The sequence below is a fragment of the Condylura cristata genome, unplaced genomic scaffold (genome assembly GCF_000260355.1).
Source record: "Condylura cristata isolate star-nosed mole 26May11 unplaced genomic scaffold, ConCri1.0 scaffold00002, whole genome shotgun sequence".
NCBI classification, from domain to species: domain Eukaryota; kingdom Metazoa; phylum Chordata; class Mammalia; order Eulipotyphla; family Talpidae; genus Condylura; species Condylura cristata.
In genome coordinates, this window is record NW_004567103.1 from 10,242,715 (window position 1) to 10,257,136 (window position 14,422).

The window sequence follows — 14,422 nt, forward strand, 5'->3', positions numbered from 1 at the left end:
AGGGGCGTGTGGGGGAGACTGATAGTTGGGGTGTGGAGGAGCAAGCATGGAGACTTCCCATTCCCACCCCTCCCCCACCCGAAAGCTAGCTTCGCTCATCAAATTAATAACCCAGTGGTTCCTTTGAAATGGGCCTCTCGACCCCCAGGCCTGAGGATCTCAGTGGGAAAGGGAATGTGAAGAGGTTAAGGAATTCACTGCGTACTTTTCAGTGTTCTTGGTGCCTAGGACTGTCCAGCCCGGCCGGGTGAGGTACCGGGGTTCTGCAGCCGCCCCCTCCCCGATCCCCGCCCCCGGTACCCTGGTGCGGGACCGTGTACTGAGTGAGGTGTAGTGCTTGCAGGTTAAATAGAATGGGCTGCACCGCGCGCCTCAAATTCGAACCAGTGATTTCCTCTAGGGCTCAGGACGAGCCTGCGATTGTCCTCTAATTTCTCAAAGACCTGGGAAAGAGAATACTTCAGTACATTTGCATTCTAATTCTAAGCGTCTGGCATTTCCCTTTTCTGAAACTTTGATATTTAAAAAGGCTGAGATGCCACCTCCAGGGACTGGCGGTGGAGGGGGTGAACACTTGGTAGTGGGGGAGCATTCTCGTGACCCTTTGCAGACTCCCTAATAGAATTCACTTGTTTCTCTGTCACCATGATGATGAGTTATGTGGTCATCTGAAACTTGCAAAAACAAATAACGCTAGTAGATACCAGACAGAGATGAATGCACATTTTGCTCTGAGTGTAAACGCTCTGCGCAGATAGATTTATTTTCTGAATTGTACTTGGGATGCTCTATTCATCCTTTTTAGAAAATGAGTCAACTGAGTCCTGGGATGGAATTTTAAATGCTAAGTAAGTTAAATAAATACGAACCTGCAGGCTTAAAGAGGGGAGAAGACCAAGGGAGTAATGATTATTTACATAAGTGAGACCAAGTTTAGGTTTTGATCGGGGTTGGCGAAACGGGCCTCACACATATGGAAGTGCTCACGCAATGGTTTTTATAGTATTGGCTTTTTGCAATTGAAAATTAATCTTTTTTTTTTTTTTCCTCCTAGTTACCTTATTGGATTCCAGGTCCGTTCAGGGAGAACTTGGGTGGATAGCAAGCCCTTTGGAAGGAGGGGTAAGTCCCAACTGCACTTGGATCTAAAGGGTGAAAAAGAGTGATTAGCAACTTTCTGAGTATCCTAATGGCTTGATTCTCCTTGATTGTGGTGAGGGGGTCAGATTTCCAACGTGGCCTATGAAGTGAATTACGCTTTGTTGGAGAAATCTTATACTCCCATTGGATAGCTCTGTCTTGGAAGAATTAGAAACCAAAAGGGCAGAAAGGGCTTTCAAAATTGGGAGATTCGTGGAAGCCTAGACTTAGCTGCCTCTTTAAATCTAAAATACCAACAAGAAATATGATCTAGGGACCAAATTAGAATTTATGCTTATTACTGCAATGGCCATAAAGTCTAAAAAGTCTTTTAAAAAGGGTTAACTTTAGAGCATGTGCTGTTTCCAGATGAGGAAAATGCGTAAAGAAAGATACTAGGGAGAAAACATTTCCAACCCAGCCAGGCTTAATTCTGTTCATTGTTGGTGGGGGGGTTCCTTACCTTGCTTTCACAACCTCAAATCAGTTACTGTTCTCTTTCTTGCCCACTGATTGCAACCTTAGGAACTCTGCCAGGGTATGGATGTTACCTGCCAGAAAAAACAAAACAAAACAAAACAAAAAAAAACCCAGGTTTGTTAATTGTGGTTTCCAAAGGTAAAAAGATTTAAGTATTTGGAATTGTGAATTTCCAGGGAAACTGGATTAGAAATTGTGAGAGAACACAGCACTTCTTGAATTTGGCATTTCTGCCTCCACAGGAAGGTTCAGAACATAAAATTAGGTCAGTGCCATGTTCTCCCACTCTACCCTTGCCCCTTAATAACCAGTTGGAATGAATCAGCTTTGGAAAGAAATCAGAACAACATGTACCCCCAACTTCTGCCAAATTGAAATAACTCTCAGATTTTTAAAAAATTAAGTAAATCACCCAACCTTTACATACTTGAAAATCTATGACTGAGTCGATTGATTTAAAACAATGGGGATGAAAGATTAGAAATTTTTACCAGGCTAACAAAGATGCAAAAACAAAAAACACAATGCCAGTCAGTCCCCAGCACTGGTGCTTTACACCTGTCCACCGAGCAAACTCTAGATGATTTGAAAAGGTTTCATAGACGTTGCTATAAAGACATGCTTCAAAAATAAGACAAGGCAAGTAAACATTTTATGAGAATGGAGGCCTTTCTCTACAGCAGGATTCGTAATTTGTTGGAAATAAAGTAAAAATTGCCTCGCCTTTCTGTTTTTCTGCCTGAACTTGACAGCAGTCAGTTTGGTTAGCTGCTGCTGAAAAATTCTAGTCTGCCCTCTAAACCATTTTTTTGAAGGCAGGGTGAGTGATTGGCAGGCCTCTGGCAGTGTAGACAGGCTGTATTCACCGCTGATTGCAGGCAATTGCCCTCATCCTTTGAATGCGAAGAAAGGTACAGCTTTATCTTGGGAGAGTCAGACTCTTGTTAATCCTATACCCTGGAAAGGTCACTGACTCTGAGCCTTTCCCATGCTACACCAGGACCATCGCTCTGTAGGGTGAATGGATTAGAACTGCTAGCAAAATTGAAGGTGGAAGCTATCAGTCCCTGCACTAAAAAATTTAGTGAGCCTTGGTTTTCACTATCCACTTAATGCATCTTGTATGATTTTGGAAGTGACTTATTACACTAAATACACACACACACATATATGTAATGTATTTAAAAGTGAAGAATGGCACATTTCTGAATACAGTCTCCAGTCTATCTAATTTCTGGAAAGCTTTTATTGCAATTTAATATGATACAGATGTCTCCCCCTCCCCCTCACCAGAACTGCTGAAATAACACCTGGTTACCTTTTCTAGACACAAAACTTCTTTTTGGTTGTCTAGAAGTCTCTTAAAATACTGTGCATAGTTGATTGTGTACAACCCAGAACTATTTATGGGCTTAGTGTAGGCAGGCACCCCCCACCCCTTTTCCTTAAATATTATGAATGCAACATTTTAAGTATGATTGTGAGGGGGGTTCAATATAAAATTTTATTTGGAATTACTCATTCCAAAATATACAGTGGCCATTGAGAAGTGGTGTGCCAAAGAATTATATAGTTTAATTAATCTCTAGATTTGTAATTAAAGAGCACTTTTTTAGGTTTAGAATTAAAGGGAGAAGTTGGATATGTACCCAAAAGGGATGGATGGGTTGACTCTGAAAGTTGTTTCTAGCAGAGGATAAATGAACGTTTGAGTTTCTGGATTATGATGAATTCTTTACTTGAAATTAGAGCAGTTTACCTCTTGTCTGGAAACCTGTTTTGTCTGATAACAGCATTTTTTTTTGGTAATTTTAAAAAAGAAAAAAAACTTTTTTTTTTCTTTTTTGGCAATAGCACCAAGAAAATATGACATATTCAGAGACAACATACTCATGTGTCATTTTTCCTTAAGAACAACTGAGCAGAATAGGAGAACCACACAAAGTGATGATTTCTGATGATGACATTGCTGCAAAACTCCTAACTTCTTGGCAGTGTTTATTTAAGGGCATATTTTAAGTTTCTGACGCTGATTGTAATATAAAACTAAGGGGAGATTTGGCATTGTTCTAGTGGTTTGAAAAATGTTTAGAGACCATCAAGTTTAGGCTGGAAAATTCACTTTAGATCTGAATTATCCTGTGTGAACTCTGGCAAGGTATCCCTATGTGCTTCCATTTACATTGATAAATGTGTTTTTCCATATTCTCTTTGTTCTAAGATGAAAAGCATGCTGAGTAGGCTTTTTTTTTTTTTAAGGTGGGAAATCTATTTTTGGATTTACATGCATTTCCCCAAATAAGTAAATTACCAGTGATTTATTGCTTAGTGGATAAGCAATAATCACCACAGGGCACTTATCCCTCCCAGTTCCAACTTTCATGAAGGGTAGCAGATGAAAAGATACAGAATTTTATGCATTATGGCCCTTCACATAGTAACATTTCCATCCATTAAGAGTTTTCGAATGCATAGATGGGAAACCCGTTAAGAGAAATGTTATGATTCTATGTACATTATTGAATTGAATGGCGCTTTAAGTGGAGTTATTATTGAACACATTTTTTTTTTAGAATTGTCTTTTTTCCCACTTAATTGTATTCATGTGTTAGATACTTAGGCTCTTTTATAACATTACTACTTATATTAATGAAGTATTGGGGCTGCCTAGTCTCCTGATGGGAACCCCAGGACCCTCTTGTTGCCTTTAAGATTATTTTTAAAAGTCATCATGAGAATAAAACTACGACATTAATCATAATGGTTTTTGCTGAACTCAGATGGTTCCATCATCAGAATCTTTATGTTAAGTAGACTGCAAAGAAACTACTGTCCTTTAATTTTGTTGGTGATTACATCACAAATACCACTTATTACTTTATTTTCAATATCCACAGATTATTTAGAAGCAAAGCATTCATATTTATTGGTGCTTTAAAAATTAGAATAGAGAGACTTCAAAATTGCATTTATGCTCTTGAAAATACTTCTGTCATTGTAAATGACAGTGTCACTGAGAAATTCAACCATAAAATGTGTTCTCTGTCTTCCCAGGATTACCGAAACCTGAATGGTGAGATTTTCTTTTCCCCTTAAAACATAGCGTTAGTGCCAAAAAAAATCGACTGACTTTTTTTTAGGTATTAGAGAGCAAAGTTCTGACAGGAGCATCACTAATGAACTGATAATTGTCTTCCTTTGGCAAGCTCTACTCTTCCTGCTCTTAATTTGCAGGTCTCTGCTCAGTTGTTGAAACAATACACATACTAGTTTTTCATTTATGAGTAAATTTGAACTGTTGCCACTTGAAATTGTAGCTGTTGTAATAGGTGAATTGGAGGTTGTTAGCCCACCATCATACACTGCTGAGAACTCACAAGCAATAAATCCACGCTTGTCCTTGGATTTTAGGCAAAAGAATGAAACAAACAGAAAAGACCACATACCCAATAAATAATGTCTTATCTCCCATACAATAATTGCCTTTATTAGGGATGATTGGTCCCTAGTAATTTTCCTTATTGAAACAAAATCGTTGTTCCTGGAGAGTGAAATTGACGAGGTAGATCATTGTAGGGTGACATAGTGTAACTGATACATTTCCTTTGGACCTTTGCAGTGGGAGGAAGTGAGTATTATGGATGAAAAAAATACCCCCATCCGAACCTACCAAGTGTGCAATGTGATGGAACCCAGCCAGAATAATTGGCTCCGAACGGACTGGATCACTCGCGAAGGGGCACAGAGGGTGTACATCGAGATTAAGTTCACCTTGAGGGACTGCAATAGCCTACCGGGCGTCATGGGGACTTGCAAGGAGACGTTTAACCTGTATTATTACGAATCAGACAACGACAAAGAGCGCTTTATCCGTGAGAGCCAGTTTGGCAAGATTGACACCATCGCCGCTGACGAAAGCTTCACCCAGGTGGACATTGGTGATCGAATCATGAAGCTCAACACCGAGATTCGGGATGTAGGGCCTCTGAGCAAAAAGGGATTTTACCTGGCGTTTCAGGATGTGGGCGCCTGCATTGCCCTGGTTTCGGTCCGCGTGTTCTATAAGAAGTGCCCGCTCACAGTCCGTAATCTGGCCCAGTTTCCAGACACCATCACTGGAGCTGATACTTCTTCCCTGGTGGAAGTTCGAGGCTCCTGTGTCAACAACTCGGAAGAGAAGGATGTGCCAAAAATGTACTGTGGGGCAGATGGTGAGTGGCTGGTACCCATTGGCAACTGCCTTTGCAACGCTGGGCATGAGGAGCGGAATGGAGAATGCCAAGGTAAGAGAGCCATATTGTACTTTTCATTAGGGCTTAGTGCATGTAATTAAATCAGAGATGAGACTAAATGGAGTAAAGCCAGTAATTAGCAGCCCCAGTGGGATGTGGTGGGACAGAGGGGTCTAATGAGGAAGAGCTGCAGCTCCAGGTGGCAAGGCTAAGGCGCTTCTAATACTGACAAAATAAATGATGCTGCTGTAATCAGCAGAAGGCCAAACACATTTGCTAACAGGCACTTAGGTCTGAACCGGCTTGATTCGTCCTCTAAAATGGAAATGAACAAGCAGAAGCCAGGGCTGATTGATCTTACTCAAACGGGGCTACACATTCTCCAGCCCTGGCTTCCCTCCCTCAGACCTGGTGAAATAGTGCGTCGAGTGCGTCGGTCGCAGTTTCCTGCCATGCGTGTGTGTCTATGAATGGCTTAAATGAGAAGTTTTCAATTGAGCTGTGTCAGGAAAATCCAGTTTTTCTTGCCTGATGGACCAGTGTAGACTTGGCCCAACTGCCTGGCTCTTCAACGGAATGCCGGTGATTTGGTGTCTAAGTGAAGTTAATCTTGACTAAAGCCCTCTTTATTTCCCTGAGGAGGTGATAAAGAGCTGGTAAGAGTCTTCTTATTTGAGCTGTGGTTAGAGGTAATAGTTACTTTGTGATCCATTTTGGTTATTGAGTTCTTTAAGAAATCTAGCCTTTTTTTTTTTATCATGTTAATTACTATTTATCATACTGCCAAGGTGATTTTTACGGCTTCACCTAAAATCCCCTTTCTGGAAGAATACTGGGGAGTCTGTAAAATGCTTTTTTTTTTTTTAAATAATGGCAAGTTTTATTCACCTTTTTTCATACAAATGTTGTCATTCAATATATACCAGTAACTCATGCATACAGTAGATACTCTATATTTTGATTTAATAATTAGGTATTTTACAATTCTTTTTTTAATAAAATATTTTTTATTTATTTATGCATACATAAATATACTGCTGGGACACAGGTCAGAGGTGAGGGGAGAGGGTGTGTGGTGAGAGGATTTGCCAGAGACAGAGTGGAGAGCAGAACAGACAGATCTACTGAAATACACTGCTGAGGGGAGCAGCAGACAGACAAGAGAGGTCTGCTGTTCCATGTGGGTCAGCTCTCCCAGCTGGGGATCAAACTCATGCTGTAATAGCTTCCTAGACCTGGACTTAACCCCTTGTATTACCAGGGAGGCTTAGGTTTGTAAAAGTCATTGTAACAGTGTTTTATTTCTGAGTGACCAGAGTAAACCATACTTGTAAAGGTCGTTCCTGTCATGTGTGGGTTGAAGCTTAAAAAATCATGTTATCCCAAGGTTTTGGGAGTCCTTTTTCGGGGGGTTGTTACTTATTTTTAGTGATGATCACTAGTGTGCTCCTACCAATCGTATTATGATTAGTGCTAAACAGTGTAACCCTGGCCCCTCTATGGAATAGATGTGTTGAGCCTTTTCTCAGGATGACTGTTGGGCAGTAGACTGGACTGCCACATGGTTCATCTGCTTTGGTGATTAGAGAGCTCAGAATAACTTACTGGCAAACTGTTTGTCTGGCATTTCAACCATTTTAATGACAGAGTGGGATTAACTAAGGGACAATTCACTTGGCTGAAAATCCAGTTATAAGCTATAGAAAATTGTTTTTCTAATTTGGTGTCATACTTTATACATTTCTCCAGGCTCATTCCTGAATTGCTGTAGTTGTTTCTAGGAGCAGCTGATAGTGGATACTCTCCATTGTCCTGGAGTAGTACAATAAAGTTGCACATTTATAAGTTGGAACTTTTATTGAAGTGTCTTTTGCTAAGATGAATTCATGGCCATTTTGTTTGCTCTTGACTTTGCAAATACCAGATAAACTCTACCACTTTGAAAGTCTGAAATCTATTCTGGTATTAATATTAGAAAATATGTGAATGCATTTTTATTGGCACCTAAATTACAATAATCATAGCAGGAAGAGTGGAATGAACGGGGCGATGACACTACATCACATTTTAGAGTAAATTATCCTGCCTTTTCGATTTTTGTAAGACAGGACTTGCACATCTTCACATGTCAAGAGTCTTTTATATATTAAAAAAAATCATTGTCTTCCATTTCCTGCACAACGCTCATGCATCTGACATTAGTACATCTCTCTGTATCTAATGTCATTGATTTTCAATTGTCACAGAGCCCAGTAACTCATACATTGTGATACCGTGAAACTCCTTGACATTTTTACAACCCAAATTAGGAGGAAAAGAGAAAAAGATGGGAGGGGACGTGAATATAGAGGCAATTGAACATTTTAGTGGCTTGCTTTATGGAAATAATCTTGGGAATCCAGTTAATCATGTGGTTCATGGAAGGGAAAGGCTTCCTCCTTTCAAGTTCTGCCCATGTCAGAGCAAAAGGTTCCTTACACAAAGACTGATGTTTAATGGATGAGGAAGGTTGGCTGAACTATTTTTGAGTTTCAATGTTTCCCCTCCTCATAACCAGGTACTTTCTTAACTGTTCATAAAATAATTAACTTGAGGACTTTTTTTTTTTTATTGCACAAAATCCTATGCTTTTGCTGATAATACTACTAAGTCAGACCTTCTTATGGGTTTAGAGAGGAAGGGGAAAATTGAATCACTGAGGATTCTTTAAATCCAAAATTTGTCAGAGTTTGGGGGACGACCAGACTGCAACAATCTTAAAAAGAATGAAAATGCTTAGCTCATCCTTGACATCATTAGTGGAAATTTGGAGAAATGTCCAGGCAGAAGGAACACACACACACACACACACACACACACACACACTCACACACACACACAGATACCATGTCTTGACTTGACCATGCTCCTTAAGGTATCTGAGCACTCATTTGTTCAGTAAGATGGGTTGATAATACTTGTGTTGAGCCTACAGACTCACTAAGAGGATACTGATTTAAGATTCTTAGAAAGCATCAAACCAGTGTTAACACATGCATTTCTTTTGTCACTGCTCTTCCCAAGGTCAGAGCTGCTTTAAAGGGTGTTCAGTTGAAATCACACAAGGAAAGTCCATCTCTCTCTGCCACTCTTTGAAGTCAAGGTTAAAGTTAGGGAGTCTTGCTGTTTTCCTAACAAGGAATAATGTCCATGATCACACTTCTTATTCAAAGTGATATTTGGGGAGTGTCATTTTTTTTTTCACCCCTGTAGAAAGAGAACTTTCCTTTGAATAAAAGGAAAGCAATTGGAGGGTTGGATAAGAAAGACAGGTATCAAGGGGACTTAGGAAGAGACAAAAAGGACAACTGGTAAGTCTTCAAAACGCTGGCAGCCCATTCCTCCCCAATTGTCTTTTCAGTGGGTTTACTGTGGCAGGACAAATAGCAGGACAGGTGAAAGGTCACCTACTTCCTCATCCATCTTCCTTGGGACCTGGGGGGGGGGGTCAGAGTGAAGATTGATGAAGATCTTAAATGTTTGACAAAGGGTCCTTGGCAGAAATGGCCTGGGCGGGTGGGGATCTGGTTTGTCCTGTTGTTTAGATCTAACCGTGGTTATCTGCCCAAGTCCTGGGAGCTTGGGGACTGAATACACTTCCTCTGTAGGCCTTAGCGCCCAGCAGTACATGTTAATGGAACCACAGGATTGAGACAGGCCTCAAAACTGTCAAGAGCGTGGGGAGAGGGCAAGCTGGCCCTCTGAAGCAGCTGCAAGTTTATTCTGCCCTGGCATAACATTTTCTAAAACGATTCAGCTCTGTCTCAGGAAAACAGAGTGTTAGTCACTCATGTGTCTTCTCCAGGGAGAGTGGGACTGCCTTAGCAGCAGTCTGAAGTTGCTTCCTCATTGGTACAGACTAGTTGTTGACTTGTTATGGGGCCTCCTTCAGGAAACGAAATCCACCTCAGATGCCCCTGCCCACCCCCCTTAGTCTCCCCACCCAGCAAAGTGCCAGATATTTTAAAGTTTGCTTTCATTATCTCACAACAGTAAACAGAAGGAAAAAGATGCATTATTCACTTATTTTGTGCTTAATGAAAAAAGCTGGAAAACGAAAGTGACAGATTCACTTTCTGTGAAGTAGTAATAAGTAGTAATAAGCCATCTTTTCAGAGAGTATATATAAAACTAATACTTGTGAAAAGAGAGCATTCTTGTGGAGTCAGGTTTAAGGCCAAATAATCACAACACTGACAAAATGAAGCCTTGTTCCAATATATGGCACTCTTATAAATCATTTGGGTCATAGTTATCTAGGACTATATCATATATCCTTGTATGTGATGCCTCTTTATACCAACAAAAGATATTTTATTAAAAGCTCTTTTGAAAAAGAAGAAGATAGAAGTGCTTTGATGGCTGTAAAATAGAAATATTTTAAATTTGTGCCCTGCAGAGGGAGAGAGAGCTGTGTGTTTTAAAAACTCTTACTTTGTTTTCCTAATATGCTATAGAAAGAACTTAGGAGGAACAAAAAAAAAAAATATTGGAAAGGAAGCACTTAAAATACAGTTCAGAGAGATATTGTATGATACTCTTTCCACTTTAGAATTTTTTTTTCTACCTTTGAATCATGTCTTTAAGAATCAATTGCCTGAATCACATGGCTGCTTTTATCTCTTGCTTTGAAGCTTGGCTGACATGGTGGAAAGGAACATTTCTTTATATACAAGAAGAGCAGGGATTAATTATTGGCCTTTTTCCATTAGACTTTAATTTTTTTTTTCCTTTTTGTGACCAGGCTCCATCTGTGTGTGTGAAGTGTACAATATTCTCTACTTTGGATCAGCAAAGCAACCTCTTAGAAATTAGGGGATTTTAAACTATGCTGTGTATGACTTGATAATTTATGTTAGTCTAGCTGAATTTCCTTGCACCTTACACAAATGAGCTAACATGTACTTATTTTGAAAGACTTAAATATCTTGGTGAAATTTGGATTAAATGGCTTTTCCATCACTACTGTGCAAAGTGGAGGTGGTTAGGGTGTACGTTTGACTTTCATATCGTTGAGTTTTACTACGCGGTTTGTTTTTTTGCATTATAAATGAATGTCATATGACCACAGAACTGCTTGCTTCACATTCTCACTCCAACTTTGTGGTCTGAGTTATCACTCTTTACACTTTGGCAGATACTCATATATTTAAAATAAGTAACAAAAATGGAAGCATCCTTGTAATTGTCACCTTGTTTTTATGATGTTTGAGTATTTATCATGGACATCGATTCTTGCTCAAGAATAACTTTTTTTCAATCTTTAGAGCTGATGATTAACATTCTGTAGTATGAATATGTCATACTTTATTGCATTTTTCTCTTCTTGGCAGATGTCTAGGCCTCTTAGTTGATTTTGGTAATATACAATTTAGATTATTAATCATAACTGCGTGTTTTTGTTAACTGTTGCTTTGTTTAGTTTTGTTAAATAACTGCTTTGTTAATTTTCCTGCTTTGTCTTTGACAAGTGAACTTAGTGAACTTCCTAGTGAGAATTTAGTTGAACAGTGCAGTCCACATAGGTGAGGGACTGATGATGATGGCATATAGTGCTATCTCTTTAAATGTTCATTTAAGGAATGAATAAGTAAATGCAGAAGGAATTGTGGCCTGTTTCCTATGAAACATTTATTTGTCGGAGTGATGGGTCAGGTGTCAGTGTGCTTTGTCAGACTCCATTCATGTGACTAATGTGTTAATGCAGACCTTGTTTATAATTCCTACTTCAATTGGGTATTAGCTGTCTTTATCACCACTAAATATAAAAGTTCAAAATTCTCTGCAGTGCATGAATTAACACAGTTATTACAACATGGTTAAAACCTGCCTTTGGAGCCTGAGATTTGGGTTTACGTTCTAGTCACACCACTTCCCCATGCCTGGTGGTGGACTCTGATCCTCCCTAACCTCAAGGTCACATCGGCAAAGTGGGGAGAGTAGATTGTGAAGCAGACAGACCAGTGATGCACATCTGCACTGTGCCTGGAATCACTAAGCACTGAGTAAATGATGTTGCTCTGGTTATTTTATTGATGTAAATAGAGAAACATTGACACTTGATCAGAAACATGGACCACTGATTGGATTAGTGTCTGTGCAGCAAGGAAAGTAGTTCTTTTGCGTCCAGAGTAGAACTTTATGGTTTTTGGTGACAGTCATTGGTGACTCTTAAGTGAGGGTTGGGGTTTATATAAAACCACTGATGTTTTCTATGTCGATAAATCTGCAGTTCTCCCAGTTATGCATTAGTGTAAATGGTTCTCAAGGTGTGTTCCAGTGGGTTTCTTGAAGGCCCCTTCTGTTTGGCAAGGTAAACATTTGAATGATACAAAGATGTTAATTTTTTTTCCATACCCTTCTTTCATGAGTAGTGCTCATATCTCGCATTCATCTGCATACAGAAGCACTTATGAGAGCACATTTATCAAGCTGTCCTTGATTAAGTCAGATAGTACATTTGCAACAAAGAAGTAAAATAATACTGTTCTTCTCCTTAATTTTCCTTCTGTCTTTGGAAAAGTCAGTTATTCATTTGTTAAAATGTTATTTGTGCTAACACATAATGACCTTATTATTAATACTTGAAAATGAATTAATGAACCATTACTTCTACATTTTTCAGGTTCCACTTCCAGTGGTAAATGTTGAGAGATTTAACTCACATTAAAAAAAAAAAAAAAAAAAGGACTCTGGCATCTTCAATATACTGTAAAGAGTGAACAGGGGTTCTGAGACCAAAAAGTTTGAGAACCACTGCACAAGTCCATCTTTTCTCTGGTAGGTCCAGAGAAGGCACTTCTGCCTGAATGCAGACACTTACAAGTGAAAATGAATTAAGAAAGCCCCGGAAGACCTTTTCAGAATCTGGAGATTTAGGCAGCTTAGAAGGATGTAGTTTTATTTATTCAGCCCTTTGGGTGTTTCTATAAAATTAGGCAACAATTTATAGCTCTTGGCTTTTTAGAAACTGTTTATCTGTGTCCAATAACACGGCTCAGTGCTCTCTTTCGTTTTATTATGCTTGTTAGGAAAAACCAAAAGAAAGCTTCTGCTGTCCCCTGGCCCCACAGAGCCTGGATCTTTATCACTTAGGACACAGCCCTGCCTCCCTGTGTCTCCAGACAGCTGGTACCTCTAAGCTATCTGGGGGAGGAGAGCAGGTGAGGTCACGGGCTTCATGATCTGCAGGTCCTTAATGATGGACTCAAATTCAGGGTCTCTTTTACCCTCCTGGGAAACAGTCCTGTCGGTGCTGCTTACATCTCCCTATGAGACTCGCAGCTTTCTCTGGGTGAATGGGGTCCTCAGCTGTCTTCCTAAGGTAGCTTTTCCAGGCAACAGATTCTTCATTTGCATATTCTGTATGCACTCTCATGCAAAACAGCACACCCATTTCCCCCTTTGACAAAGGCAAGGAGGGCTTCCTTTGGAAACTCCAGCCAAAATCTCCTTATGTTTATGCAGAACCCAATGATTTAGACACCATGCAAATTAATTCGCTTTTGATTTGAATGCTTCCAGAGATTTGGGGTGGGAAGCCCAGAGTAGATGATTTGCATGGGACTTTTTGTGTTCCCCTCCCCCATCAGTGTGGCTGATTGTCACTGCCAGGCTCCTTTTGCCCTTGCAAAACACCCAAGCTCCTGCTGCTCATTTCATTTTGACCTTTGGAAAAGAACCCAGCATTGGTGCATCCTTCTCTTGTCTGTTCGTGACAGCTTCAGCTGGAATCTTGCTGTTCTTTCCGAGGTGAGAGGAGGTGGCACTATTCAGATTATGCTAGGAATGTTTAGAAGTGTCCCAACAATGGGTTTAAAAAAATTGTAAAGTAAAAAGATAAAATTCTTTGACAAAGAGTTGTCAGATCTCAGGAAGTTCCGAAAATAGACCTTAGGTCACCAGTGGAATCCATTCATCATTCCTTCAACAAAAAGATACTAAAGGCTAAAATGTACAAATCACTACTGATCTTTTCTTTCATCTGTGTTTCTTTCTATGAATAAATACGTCATTCTTCTATTCTTCTTACCTTTTAATTCAATTCACAGTTAAAATGCCTTATTTTCAGGTAAATTTATTTAGAAGTTATATTGAGTGTAATTGTGTTTCTTATCCTCCTATGTTCACTAAATGCTACTTTTGAATTCCTGTCTTCCCAACGTAGCCCCTCATCGTCTTCAACTTTACTTAACCTTGCGTTTACATCCCTGTGATGGGAACACAGTGCCCTTCATCTGTATCTCAGCAAACTTCGCTCTTCTGGAAGACCACACTGTCTTGAGAAAGCCTGGATCACGTGCATTCTCAGACTAGAAGGAGAGGACTTTGAGGAAATATTTTTGAACTCAAACTTTACTTTAGCTCATTTCACATGGTGGAAAACAGATTGTGCCATGTAATTAAGTGAAGGCAGGGTCAGCTAAAACAGCATCAAAATGTGGAAGAGCTTTGGTTTAGCTCCACATGGCCTGACAAAGTTTGATGATGCTGTTCAAAGTCCATTTGGGATGGATTATTTAGGATTAAAG

The 14,422-nt window shown here is 39.7% G+C and overlaps 1 protein-coding gene across 2 annotated transcripts in view; it reads left to right on the top strand.

The window, feature by feature from the left end:
• EPHA4 (EPH receptor A4) overlaps positions 1-14,422 on the top strand; it is a 142,288-nt gene that overhangs the window by 2,236 nt on the left and 125,630 nt on the right. For both annotated transcript variants that reach the window (XM_004674245.2, XM_004674246.1), the window contains exons 2-3: positions 1,055-1,122; positions 5,240-5,903. In XM_004674245.2, coding sequence (XP_004674302.1) covers positions 1,055-1,122; positions 5,240-5,903 — 732 coding nt within the window. The remainder of the gene's footprint in view (positions 1-1,054; positions 1,123-5,239; positions 5,904-14,422) is intronic.